At 36.0% G+C, this 13,261-nt stretch overlaps 1 protein-coding gene across 1 annotated transcript; it reads left to right on the top strand.

Moving 5' to 3' along the window:
* Nucleotides 1-8,532: 8,532 nt before the first annotated feature.
* LOC140005380 (GDSL esterase/lipase At1g74460-like) lies at nucleotides 8,533-11,762 on the top strand. The gene is made up of 5 exons (XM_072046289.1): nucleotides 8,533-9,191; nucleotides 9,371-9,501; nucleotides 9,707-9,949; nucleotides 10,255-10,504; nucleotides 11,378-11,762. The coding sequence occupies exons 1-5, from the start codon at nucleotides 8,954-8,956 to the stop codon at nucleotides 11,602-11,604; spliced, it is 1,089 nt and encodes a 362-aa protein (XP_071902390.1). The 5' UTR covers nucleotides 8,533-8,953; the 3' UTR covers nucleotides 11,605-11,762.
* Nucleotides 11,763-13,261: the final 1,499 nt, after the last annotated feature.

Raw genomic sequence — 13,261 nt, 5'->3', positions numbered from 1 at the left:
AAGACTTGGATTTGGATCCAGTTATGGAATTTACCTATCCACTGGATTACTAAGGAAATTGGGAGGAAGATTGGAGGGGTCTTTAGCTCTGTTAAGGAAGTTATAATTCCAAGCGGAGGTGGTAAGGAGGGGAAACATTTAAAAATCCTGGTGGAGATAGATTTGTCAAGACCTCTTCTGAGGGGTACTACAGTGAAGTGGGAGGGAAGTGCGAGATGGATTGAATTTAGATATGAGAAATGTCCTGAGTTTTGTTATTGTTGTGGGATTATGGGGCATAGTGAGAGAAATTGCAGTTTGAAGGTTGTTAATAGTGGTAAAGAAGCTCAGTATGGTGCTTGGTTGAAGGCCAGTACTGCAAGAAATCCAAACAAAAGACAGGATGTTCCATGTACTCAGGAAGGGGACGGGGGTGAGGATGTATCTCTAAACAGGGGGTGGGGAGAAAAGGAAAAGGACCAATTACTACTTCCTTGGAAGTTGGTTGAGGTTAGTGTAGATACAACTGTTAAGGAGATTGCGAAGGAGGAGGTTCAGGACAGGAAACAAGGGACTTTTATGGAAGGTGCTAAGAGGGAGCCTCCTCTGAATGTTGTTTGTAAGAAGAGGGGGAATGATCTGGGGGGAAGCAGTAATGTTAATCTAGAATCAAGCATAGGAATTACAGGGAAGATACAGAATGAGTGTCAGAGGGAGGTTGTGAATGACAAAGGTTTGGATGACTCTATGTGGATTGATGGATCAATTATAGACAACAAGGTGCGTGAGAGTAAGGGGAAGGGGTCAGATCCTGCAGATAAACAACTGGATCAAACCTCTTGCTTAGGGAGGGGAGCTGGTAAGAACAATGGAAATAAAGGATGGAAGAGACTAGTTCGTGAGGTGGGCAATCGAGCAATTCTGAGAAACAAAAATGAAGTAATGGAAGTTGATAATGAGGGGGGCAAAAGGAAGTTATGTGTGGCAGTGGACAAAGAGAATGAATGCCAAAAAAAATATAAGATAGATGATACTGGAGTAGGGATGGAATTATCTACTGAGGTGGTGGAGTCCTACCTTAGTGGGGCTCCCAAAGCCCAATGAGAGCTCTGGTGTGGAATTGTCGAGGTGTTGGGAGCCCCTTGACAGTTCCCCAGCTTAAGGAGAGTGTCAAACTCCACTCCCCAGAGTTGATATTCTTGTCTGAAACAAAAAACAGGAAGGATGTTATGAATAAAGTAAGACTACAGTTAAGGTATGACAGGTTGTTTGTGGTTGATCCAGTTGGGAGGGCTGGTGGAATGGCAGTTTTGTGGAGGAATGAGTTGCAAATATGTAAGGTACTATATACTGATTTTACTATTGAATTGCTAATGGAAAGGACTGGGGATAGGGCTAGATGGTGGCTGATATGTGTTTATGCTAGTAGTGAGGACCAGATTAGGGAAAAGTAGTGGAAGGTTATAGAGGGTAGGAAAATTTTATGGGGCCAGAATTGGGTACTGGCAGGGGATATGAATGACATTTTATCTAATGATGAGAAATGGGGAGGCTGTAGAAGGCCCGAAAGGAGTTTTCATACGTTCAGGGATTTTGTAAACAAAAATCAGCTTATTGACATTGGTTTTGAAGGAATTCCATGGACTTGGTCAAACAATTGGGAAGAGGGTAAGGAAATAAAGGAAAGATTGGACAGAGTACTATGTAGTAGACAATGGAGAAAGGAATTTGAGAAGGCTAAATGCTTACATATCCAGAATGAGGCCTCTGATCATGCTATGATGCTTTTAGATACTGATTCATGTGGGAGGAAGTGGAAAAGAAGGTTCTTTTTTGATAGGAACTGGTTAAAACATAAAGAGGTAGGTGAACTCATTAGTAGAGAATGGGGAAGGCAACAAGATGGTTCTAGATGTTTCAAGTTACACCAAAAGATAAAGAGCTGTAGGTTGCTCTCTTGAACTGGAACAGGCAGAGGAACAATAATGCTAAGAATGAAATAAGGGAGTTGAGGCAGAAACTTGCAGAGGTTCAGAATGAAGGGCATGCAAATAGGATTGGAAAGGTCAGGGAGCTCAAGAAGAAATTGGAAGAGGCTTAAAAGAGAGAGGAGGTGTTTTGGGGGCAGAAAGCAAGAATTAAATGGTTGCAGGAGGGGGATAAAAATACGAAATTTTTTCATGCAAGTGTTGCAGAAAGAAGGAGAAGGAACAATATTTCATGCTTAAAAAAGGGTGATGGTACTTGGTGTGATTCAGAGCAAGAAGTTGCAAATGAGATTCAGGGGTATTTTCAGGAGTTGTTCACTTCCAGTAATCCTCAGCAGATTGAATCAACACTGAGGGATATTCCTCTAGTTATCACAGACCAAATGAATGAAATGCTGGTTAGACCTGTATCAGAATTGGAAGTCAGAAATGCTGTTTTTTCCCTACAACCAAACAAAGTACCAGGGCCTGATGGTATGACTTCTGCTTTCTTTCAACATTATTGGAATGTGATTAAAGCTGATTTGATCAATGCTATTTCTAGCTTTTTTCACTCTGGCCAGTTATTAAAGGCTATTAATGAAACTATCATCACTCTTATTCCTAAGGTCGATTCCCCAGTTCTGGTGTCTCAGTTTAGACCAATCAGTCTGTGTAATGTTGTCTATAGGATTATTTCTAAAATTCTGGTCCTCAGATTAAAACCTGTTCTCAATTGTTGTATCAGCCAAAACCAATATGCTTTTGTCCCAGGAAGACAAATCATTGATAATGTTGTTATTGCTCATGAATTTATTCATTGCTTAAATAACAGAAGGTTTGGAACAAATGCTTTTATGGCTTTGAAGCTTGATATGTCCAAAGCTTATGATAGAGTTGAGTGGCCTTTTGTGCTTAAAATAATGGAAAAGATGGGTTTCTGTCAAAAGTGGAGGGACTGGATTTTTAAGTGTATGTCATCTGTAGTACACTCTTTTAACTTGAATGGGGAAAAAAAGGGGTTAGTAATACCTACAAGGGGGATTAGGCAGGGAGATCCTCTATCTCCATATATTTTTTTGCTTGTCTCTGAGGGATTATCCAGGTTACTCAAGAGTGCTATGGTCAGGCAGGAAATTTCTAGTCTGAAGATTGCCAAGCATAGCCCAGCACTGTCTCATCTCTTTTTTGCAGATGATACATTGATTTTCTGTAAAGCTAACAAAGAGGAAGCTGCAAAGGTGATGAAGCTGTTGGAGCTGTATGGGAAGGCTTCTGGACAAATTATAAATGCTGAAAAGTCTTCTGTCTTTTTTAGTAAGAACACAAAGGAAGGGGAAAAGGCATAAATTTTGGATACTTTGGGAGGCATGATGGAAGCTAAGCAAAGCAAATATTTGGGCCTACCACTGGTTATAGGAAGACCATAAAAACAAGTGTTCAGCTACATTAAGGAAAGGGTCATTAGAAGAATGGGGGGATGGAAGGAAAGGTTGTTGATCAATGCAAGTAAGGAAATTCTTTTAAAATCTGTGATTTTAGCTTTACCAGCTTATGCCATGAATTGTTGCAAATTGCCAAAAGGTTTATGTGTGGACATTTGTAAAGAAATGGCAAAATTTTGGTGGGGGGATAGGGATGATATTAGGAAAATTCATTGGATGGAGTGGGGGAAGTTATCTGAGGTTAATGGTAGGGGGGTTGGGTTTTAGAGATTTGCAGCAATTCAATACAGCAATGCTTGCGAAGCAATTATGGAGGATTTTGACAAGGCCAAATCTGTTAGTCAGTAGGAATGTTAGGGGGAAGTATTTTAGAGGATCCTCCTTTTGGGAAATGAATATCAATGCTAGGGATTCTTGGGTTTGGAAAAGTTTTCTCAGTGCTAGGGAGTTGCTGGAAGAAGGGGTGAGGTTGAGAGTTGGGGATGGCAAGCAGATTGATATTTGGGAGGATAAGTGGCTGTTAGATCAGGAGTATGGGAAAATCAGATCATGTAAACCTCAACAGTGTCATATACAAAGAGTGCATGAGTTGATTTCTGATGGGATTTGGAATGTGGATATGATTAGAGAAGTTTTTGAGGAGGAGGATTGTCAAAGAATACTTGATATTCCAATTAGTAAGTGTGGTGGTAAGGACAGGCTAGTATGGAGATTTTCTAATTCAGGGGAGTACACTGTAAAGACTGGCTATGCGGTGGCTAAAGACTTGCAGAGGAAAAAAAAGGGGGTATGCCAGCAACAGGGGAGTAGTAGTAGGAATGAATTTAAGTCAGGGGTGTGGAAATTGCTATGGGGGTTGAACGTTAAACATAAGCTGAAACACTTTGTGTGGAAATGCCTGCAGCGAATTTTGCCAGTAAATGAAACAGTTAGGAGAAGGACTGGACAAGGAGATGATAGGTGTTGTTGCTGTGGAGAAAGGACAGAAACTCTTGAGCATATGTTCTTTTTCTGTAAGCATGCGGAACTGATTTGGAAGGTTGCTCCAATTAATTGGGAGGGGTTGAATGAATACATATATAGTTTTTGGCATTGGTGGGGCAGTCTGATGGAAGCATAGGTTAGAAAGGAGGGAAGGGAACACATTGAGCTGACCATTAATGTGCTTTGGCAGATTTGGAAGTCTAGGAATTTGATTCAATTTAATAGGGAAGGGAGATGTCCAGACTTGACAAGTAATAAGGCTGTTCAGGAATGGTTAGAATTCCAGAATGTTTCCATAGTAAAGATGGAGGATGACGAAAAGGGTAGGGGAATTGAAAGAGGACCTGTGAAATGGGAGCCACCTCCAGAAAATGTTATATGTTTAAATACTGATGCACCTATCAAACAAATTGGTGCAAAGGCCAGTTGGGGAGTTGTGGCTAGATGCATGGAAGGGAAGTTAAGAGGAGCTTGGGCTGGGTGTGAAGACAGGAGGGGCATTCCAATTGTTGAGGAGGCAAGAGCTATCCGGCATGCGCTTGTGTTGGCCAAGCAGAATGGTTGGAGAAACATTATTATTCAAACTGATTGCAAGAGAATTGTGGATCAGATTAGAGACAAAAAGTTGAATGACCATTTAGCAGGTGCTGTCCTTTTTGATATTATGGCACTCAACAAGGACTTCAGTTCTTGCCTGTTTTCGTTTGTCAAAAGAGAAGGGAATAATGTATCCCATCAATTGGCAAAGTTTGCCTTAAAATTAGTTTCTGAGATTGCTTGGAAGGAGTCTTTTCCAAGTTGGCTGAGTAGTATAGCCAAAATGGATGTAGGGGCCTTTGCTCCAAACCTTGTTTCTTCTGTTTTCAAGTAATGCAATTTTTATCGTTTGGAAAAAAAAAAACTAATTTACGATTTGTGGAACAATCATAAAAATCTACCTTTCTCAATTCACGATGATAACCCAATGAGTTTTATTGAAACGAGGAAATGCGACATATCTACCAAAAATAAATTTGCAGGGAATATTACATATTTTTTCCCTCCTTTTAGGGAATTGACGTCATTTATCATGTCTAACCTAATTAATTCATGAGAGAGAAAGAGGGCTTAAAATAATTATTATTCAATTATCATTTTGTCTGGTTAGAAAGGAGACTTTCTAAGGTCTGCTAGACTCTATATTAAGAGTAACTCCCATCAAATCTTTGGTAAAAAATGATACTCCCTCCGTCCCACTTTGATAATCCTGTTTTCCTTTTTCGTTTGTCCCAAATTATAGTCCATTTTCTAATTGAAGAATGTAGTTGTATTTTAATTTTTCTAAAATACATTTATTTAATGTAAGTTGTTGTTACTATAAACCTACCCAATTCAATTTAATGAGAGTTTATTCTTTTTTTACCATCAATTCAAGTTTGCATAAAATTGTATTCTAATTAATGTGAGGGTATTTTAGAAAAATAACTACCTAAATTGATTGTTCCAACAAAGTTAACTACTTTTTCTTAAACTGTGTGAAAAAAGAATCAGGACTATCAAAATGGGACGGAAGGAGTATTACAACTTCAGGCTAATAACGGTAGAAGTAACTTTTAGCTGCAAATGAAATCTAGTTTAGTGTCTATGTCGCCATTAGTGACTCAAAGTGCAGATAGTTTGTTAATTTTCCAAATTAGATAAAAATGTACATGCTCATTTGTTACTTCTTTAACAAGATCAATGCCCGAGTGATTTAAGGAATGCACCAAACCAGAAGGACCTTCTGGCTTTCAACTACTACTTCATGAATATGGTTGACATGGCATGCAATTGGTAGAATTAACTTTTTTTTTTAATGAATGAAGTTGTTCCTTCATGCATAGATAGCTGTTGGAAAAATGGAGTTCATGCCAAAGCTCAAATCTCCTTTGACATTGATGACAGTGCCTGATCAAATTATATCCCTGAAAGGACAAACTCCACTTTGCAACCTCTAACTTATATCACCTTTTCACTTTATACTTTTGACTTCAACTTCGGAGATTTTATACCCCTAAATTCTTAATTTTGGATATTTTGTATTTCAAACTCTTAAATTTGTCCTATTTAAATCCAATCAATGATAATTTTAGCAAAATTAATGACATAGAGAATTCTGTAAATCAATGATAATGTGTGAAAAGTAATCAAAAGATGCCAAGATATCAAAAAAAATTGAAATCATGCATTATCATTAATTTGCATCATCTTTTTATCTCGTTAACTTTAGTAATAATATTAGTAATTTAAACCTTATAAATCAATAAAAAATGTACTAAAAGTGGTCCAAAAAGTTAAGGATTGCAATTAGAACAAAACGGTACATTGTCATTGATTTCACCGCTTTTTATCTCATTAATTTGTGAATGTAGTCACTGATTGGATTTAAATTTGATAAACTTGAGAATTTAGGGTGCAAAGTGTCCAAAATTAAGAGTTTGGGTTCCAAATTAGGAAAGTGATATCAGTATGGAGGTACAAAGTGAAATTAATCCATCCCTGAAATAATAACCTAATATTTTTTGGTTTACAAAAGAAACTGGTTAGTTCTACTTTGCACTTTTCAATTATACCCTTCTCATTTTGGTCCTTATAGTTTAAAATTGGACATTTAAGTTTTTAAAGTATCAAACTTGTCCCACTTAAATAAACTCTGTCAATAAAATTTTAGATTTTATTTAAGTGGAACAAATTTTAAACTTTAAGAACTAAAATGTCATACTTTGAGGTGTAGATGCCAAAGTAAGAATTCCGTAGAGATGAAGGATTAAAATTAGGAATTAATTGATCGCCATGCAAATGCATTTGGGCTCTCATGATCGTAAATTGACAGTTCTTTGGACTCATTAGAAACAAAAGTAACAAGAAATTGGAATTCTGTAAGTCCATACCAAATCCAAGGGCCACAGATTTAGCAGAAGTCAAATACTTGTACACTGGCCCAAGAGATCCAACAATAGTTTTGATCGCTGTTTTTCTCTTCGTCAGTTAGTATATCTGTGGGAGGCCCAAAGACTTGGCCCAATTTGCTATAGATTTCTACACGGTTGGTGAAAGAATCCTTTAACATAAAAAGTTTAGATTCATGACCCACAAATTTTTAACATGTACAAGTTCTGATTCTTCCTACATCATATGAATTTTTAACATGTACAAGTTCTGATTCTTCCTACATCATATTAGTGTCATTAATGCTCTATGGCACACCCTAAGTGTGTGTGCTTATTTCAAAATTATATAATTAATTATTTTTTTTATAATCAACTATTATATATAGAATCATGTTAGATGATATATGTGCTTTTTTAAAAGGCATTTTTTTAATATAACATTAGAGTACTATTTTTATTTTTTTTGTTTATTAGGAAGTTGTTGTATTTAAAATCATAGTAGAGAAAAAGAAGTGATATGAGTAGACGTTACTTAACATCATGGTAGAGAAAAAGAGGAAATTTGAGTAATTTGAAAATTAATTTTAAAGGACATTTTTGGCATAACATTAAGCGACATGAACTGTTTATACCAAATGGACACTTTTCCATTTTATATATAGTATAGATTTTTTTAAACATAAATAGGTTTAAATTTGTTACACATATATTTTGGTTACATCTATAATCTCCTTTTCACATACTGAAATACATTTAGACCTGCTTGTGTAAGAATTATTTGTACTGTCAGTGTAGAAAACATTAATCAATTCAAATACCTTACAAAGTTGAAAAAGAAAATGTGCTTATGCTTGGCCAAATTTGATACAGTTTTCTTGTTGGGATACACATGAAGTAGATAACTCGAAAAACAAATCTATCCCACAAAAACTTGTGCCTCTCTTTCTTTTCAAGATGTGAGCAAGGGTAAGACTAATTTATAAAGGAAAAATTTGTTGCCAAGAGTGACAAACTTCATAGTTGCATTAGATTTCCTTTTAGATCTAAAATTCAGCAAAGCTAGATTAATTTAGTTTCTAAATCTGCCTTCCGTTTACTGCGTTAAAATCTAGTTGGCCTATATTCAACATTTTCATATATACCCGAACTGATTGAAAATGTCTATTTTTTTTTTCTTAAGTTTTTTGCTTATAAGAACAGTCCAAGGTCCAAACTTCTACGAAGAGGATAGAAGAGTCCACAATCTATCGAAAATGACAATCTAATATTAGGTGAACTTACGCAACGGCCTTCAAAAACTCTATCTTCAAAATAGCAATTAACTACTAATACTTGGGAGTTGCAACTGCATATATAATCTAACGACCCAGGAATTCTAGTGCTGCGACTGTTGAAATTCAGGCCCGTTAGATTCCCGCCGTTATAACAGAAGGCAGGTAGATGAATTTAGGTTGGAATCTTAAACCTCTTGTGTTGGTTCATCAAACTATCTCTACCCATCTCCCATTCTTGCCCTCAAAACATTCCCTTTCCACCAAATATTGATCCTCACCACTTTCCCAGTTGAGCCCTCTTTTTTGTTGACTATAATTTCCACTACTTTTAATTGCGAAGTTGTACGCAGCATTTCTTGCTCGGCCTTAAAAAACCAAAAAGTTCATGCAACAATATGAGGTTGTTCGTAGCATTTCTGGCATCTCTAATTCTTCTTCAAGTTGTCTTTTTCAAAGGATATGACTGCAAAGCTGTGCAATTCATCTTTGGGGACTCCCTTTCGGATGTGGGCAACAACAACTTTCTATCCAAGAGCCTTGCTAAGGCAAACCTTCCCTGGTATGGTATTGATATGGGCAGCGGGCTGCCTAATGGGAGGTTCTCTAATGGCAGAACGGTTGCAGATATAGTAGGTAAAACTTCGAAGTTCTAACTCCTTTTTATTCAATCTTTTAACGTTATTGTGGTAAGATTAGCGATAATCAGCCGTTTTAGCCCTTGTCTTGAGCTGGAATGAACAATTTTGTGCTTTTGTTTTGGATGTTTACTGTGATTTGGTTTGGAGTCTTGAGGATGGTTTTGTGAATTTCAGGCGATAAGATGGGACTTCCAAGGCCTCCTGCATTCATGGATCAATCATTAACTGAAGACGTTATCTTAGACAGTGGAGTGAATTATGCCTCTGGAGGTGGTGGGATTCTGAATGAGACGGGTTCTTTGTTTGTAAGTTCAAAAAAATTGAGTAAAATGATACTTTTTTTTTTTTTTTTTCTGACACACAACTCTATCTAATAAAAATAATCCACCTCCTTTTTTCTTTTTTTTTTTTCCTCTCGGTATTGCTTTCTCGGTCATTTTTGTTTGTCTCTTTGTATCTTGTAAGTAGTACCTACTAAACTAAAATATATTGGACAATCACAAAATTCAGATCCAGAGAATTTGCTTCTACAAACAAATCGAGTTGTTTCAAGGAACACAAGAACTGATAAGGGCCAAACTTGGCGACACTGCAGCTGAAAAGTTTTTCCAGGATGCTGTTTATGTGGTAGCTTTGGGAAGCAATGACTTCATCAACAACTACTTGATGCCTATAATTTACAAGGATGCCTCTACTTACAATGACAGTACTTTTGTTCAGTATTTGATGCGTACATTTCGAGATCAACTTACGGTAATTCATCGATAACTCCTCAATTATAAGAAGTTAACACGATAGTATTCCTACTAAATTATTCTTTTATATATGTGGTATGCATTCAGATCTGCTTTAGTTCAAAGAGATGTTTACGTTTTTAAAGCGTTTAATCAATAAAAATAGCTAATACATATACCATACTTCATATGTATATGTTACACAAGCATAAATTGCATATATAGCTCCAAGTTCCAGCAGCTCCATTATTGATCATTCAAGCAGTTGTACAATTTTGTTGATCTTTTTTTTTTTAATGTATTTTTCCTTTTTTCAAATTGTAGCTTCTGCACGGCTTAGGGGCAAGGAAAGTGATGGTGTTTGGACTGGGACCAATGGGTTGCATCCCACTCCAAAGGGTTTTGAGTTCGTCTGGTGAATGCCAGGACAGGACAAACAAATTGGCCCAAAGCTTCAACCAACAAGCAGGCAAGCTTGTTGCAGATTTGTCCAACAGCCTTCCAAATGCCACCTATAATTTTGGAGATGCTTATGATGTTGTCAACGAAGTCATAAGTAATCCATATAAAAATGGTAACTTAACTTGTTAAATTTAGCTTATGTTTGGGAAATATTGAACAGGTAAAAAGGGAATATCACATGATCACATCATGTTTATGCTTTTGTTCTTATGTTAAAATCTGGTCTTTTTTTTTTTTAAAAAAATAAGAATAAGGATTAATTTTTCTTACACTGTCAATGCATACACCTACGGGTCTACACGCGTCGCACATTATCTTTTCGACGGTAAATTTAATATGAAACTTTTGAGCGTTGATTCAGTTTAGCTCTTCAATTTTTGTGCACAGCAACAAATGGTGTAGTTTGATTTCTACAAATTTATTACTAGCATGTATATGTAGGAAATTCTTCTTACTTACACTCAAATGATATGTAGGAAATAAACCAACAAAATCAATATAGCTTGTGTGTGTCTTCCAATAATTCGTGTCTTATAATATGAAAAGAATTTAGCATATCAACCAGTGTTGTCAAAATCAAATACTCCTATATATACATTCATGAAGTCAAAAGCCAAAATGAATGAACTCCATATCCTAGAATGCAAGATGTAAATAGTTATGCTTACAATTGATGATTCCTACACCAATTCAAACTTCAATTCGAGCTAATCTAGAAGTAACCACTTTACACCTATGCAGTGAAAGCCAAATGCATCATTTGCATTGGGCAATATTAAAAGAAAAAAAAACACGCACACAATTCTTGAATGGTAATGTAATAAAAGTAGTAGTAATACTCCATCATGATCTTGTCTGTCCCTAAGCATGAGGTATATTGTAAACAAGGCCATCATAGCGTAATGTGATCCAAAAACAACTCATCCCTTTTACTTTAAAATGACTTAAACTCAATTAGCAGTGCTAATATTTAATCAATTTGCAGGGTTTTCGAACGCTGACTCGCCATGCTGCTCATTTGGGAAAATCCGACCAGCTCTAACATGTATTCCGGTATCATCATTGTGCAAGGACCGGAGCAAGTACGTGTTCTGGGATGAGTACCACCCCTCAGACGCCGCTAATGAGCTGATCGCCGATGAGCTCCTCAAAAAGCTCTCATTCTTGAGTCAAGCTTCATCACCAGCCATCCCACCATCCTCATCACGCTAGGAATACATTTTTGCACTTCTTCTCCGCTAGTTTTTTTTTTTTTTTTAAAAATCTAGTGCTGCAAACATTTACATGACTCTATACATAATTGTTGAAAATTTTACGTGTGACTAAGAAGTTCAGTGTAAATAATGATTGTTCAACATTTTTTTTTGAAACTTAGTAAGCACTAAAGGAGCTTGTGAATAGGTTCCTTTTAACTTTTTCGTACATGTTATAAGAAGAAAAAAAATGAACACCTGCACGAACAAGGACGAATTTGCTTCGTGTTAATTTTTACAAAAAATTCTATTCTAAACGGTTTATAACTTATACAGCAAATACGAATTAAATAATAACACGCCTCCTTAATTTTAGAAATTCATATTTTAGTATCTATCGTTTAAACATATCTCATGATTTTACAGTTGTTTTTGTAGGTAAATTCAATTTTCATTAAGGCAAAAGGACAATAAGAACTTTTAGAATCTAAATGAGCATACAAAAATGAGCAGTAGAGACCGTTGATCATTAAACAACTTTAATTTTCTCATAGCAGATTTTGGACTCGAAGAAAATTTGTGGGAACACAATATAGGTTACAAAATTTGCAATTAATCCATAGCTTTATGTCAAAAAGATGCGTGCAAGATTTTTGGGTGCATTTTCTAACCATCTCTTGTAAAGCATTTTCTCAAAGCACAACATGTGGTACTTTTAACCCCAATATGTGGTAGCTGTTCATAGGTTTATCGAGATGTATGAAATTGTCCACAACATATGCACGACATTCTAATCATTACATGTACATGCAATAATATAATTGTATGGTCATGAAACCTTGAAAATGTTATTTATTAATTAAAGTCTTAATCAGATATTATGTAAATTACAAGATATAGACACCATATTCTGGACCATAATCATCAAGTTCTTGACTAGCAAAAAAGCTAATTCCTGATACCACAACTTTGTTAGGAAAAATCACGAAGTTAATCTTGCTCAATGTCACTAGGTTTGCTAATGAATTAGGATGTAATATTTTGTCTGATCGCAAAGCATTGATTGTTGCATGTACTTTGTGAGGGTGCAAAGAGAAATTAGCATTAAAAATGTATACTCAAGAGCATGAAACATCCTAATTAATAGCATAAAATTTTCTTATAACATATTGCAACTAGTTTATATCAAGGCCTAACCTCCACACAAGGGACAAAATTGAATTTTAGATATTTTATGCATATAATTGCAGGATTTTTAAAAATGATTAATGGCTTGACATGGTATCTTGCTTTACAACATCCAAGGGCATATTGTGTGGTCTCACGAGTCCTTAACTGATAAATTCTATTCCTTCCATTTTCTTGGACCATACAAGAATGCATCTAACAAATGAAAGCCATAGAAATAAGTGGATGTCTACTTCTTCAAACTCCACTGTCTCCACTGAAGATAAACTAATCTCCAGTTTGATCTAGATATTTACTTCTACCAGACCTTTTACTTAAAGCAGTGGTTTACCTAACATTATATGCATACCTTAAACAACCATATAGATTAGCAACTTTTTGGCTGTCTAACACCAACTCCTCAATTAAAAATTTCACCAAAAAGGCTGCTAGTGATGCTTGTACTTCCTGGATGGTGAAAAAAGGGTTAATGCATATGGAAGATGAAC

This window comes from Coffea arabica, chromosome 4c (genome assembly GCF_036785885.1).
Source record: "Coffea arabica cultivar ET-39 chromosome 4c, Coffea Arabica ET-39 HiFi, whole genome shotgun sequence".
In the NCBI taxonomy this organism is placed as follows: Eukaryota; Viridiplantae; Streptophyta; class Magnoliopsida; order Gentianales; family Rubiaceae; genus Coffea; species Coffea arabica.
This window is presented reverse-complemented; position numbering and strand designations above follow the sequence as displayed.

What these genes read in the sequence shown, in the direction of transcription:
- LOC140005380 (XM_072046289.1), top strand. Translation starts at nt 8,954, where the DNA reads ATGAGGTTGTTCGTAGCATTTCTGGCATCTCTAATTCTTCTTCAAGTT. An exon ending in CATTTCGAGATCAACTTACG is followed by an intron (nt 9,950 to 10,254) that starts GTAATTCATCGA and finishes TTCAAATTGTAG; the next exon opens with CTTCTGCACGGCTTAGGGGC. An exon ending in AAGTAATCCATATAAAAATG is followed by an intron (nt 10,505 to 11,377) that starts GTAACTTAACTT and finishes ATCAATTTGCAG; the next exon opens with GGTTTTCGAACGCTGACTCG.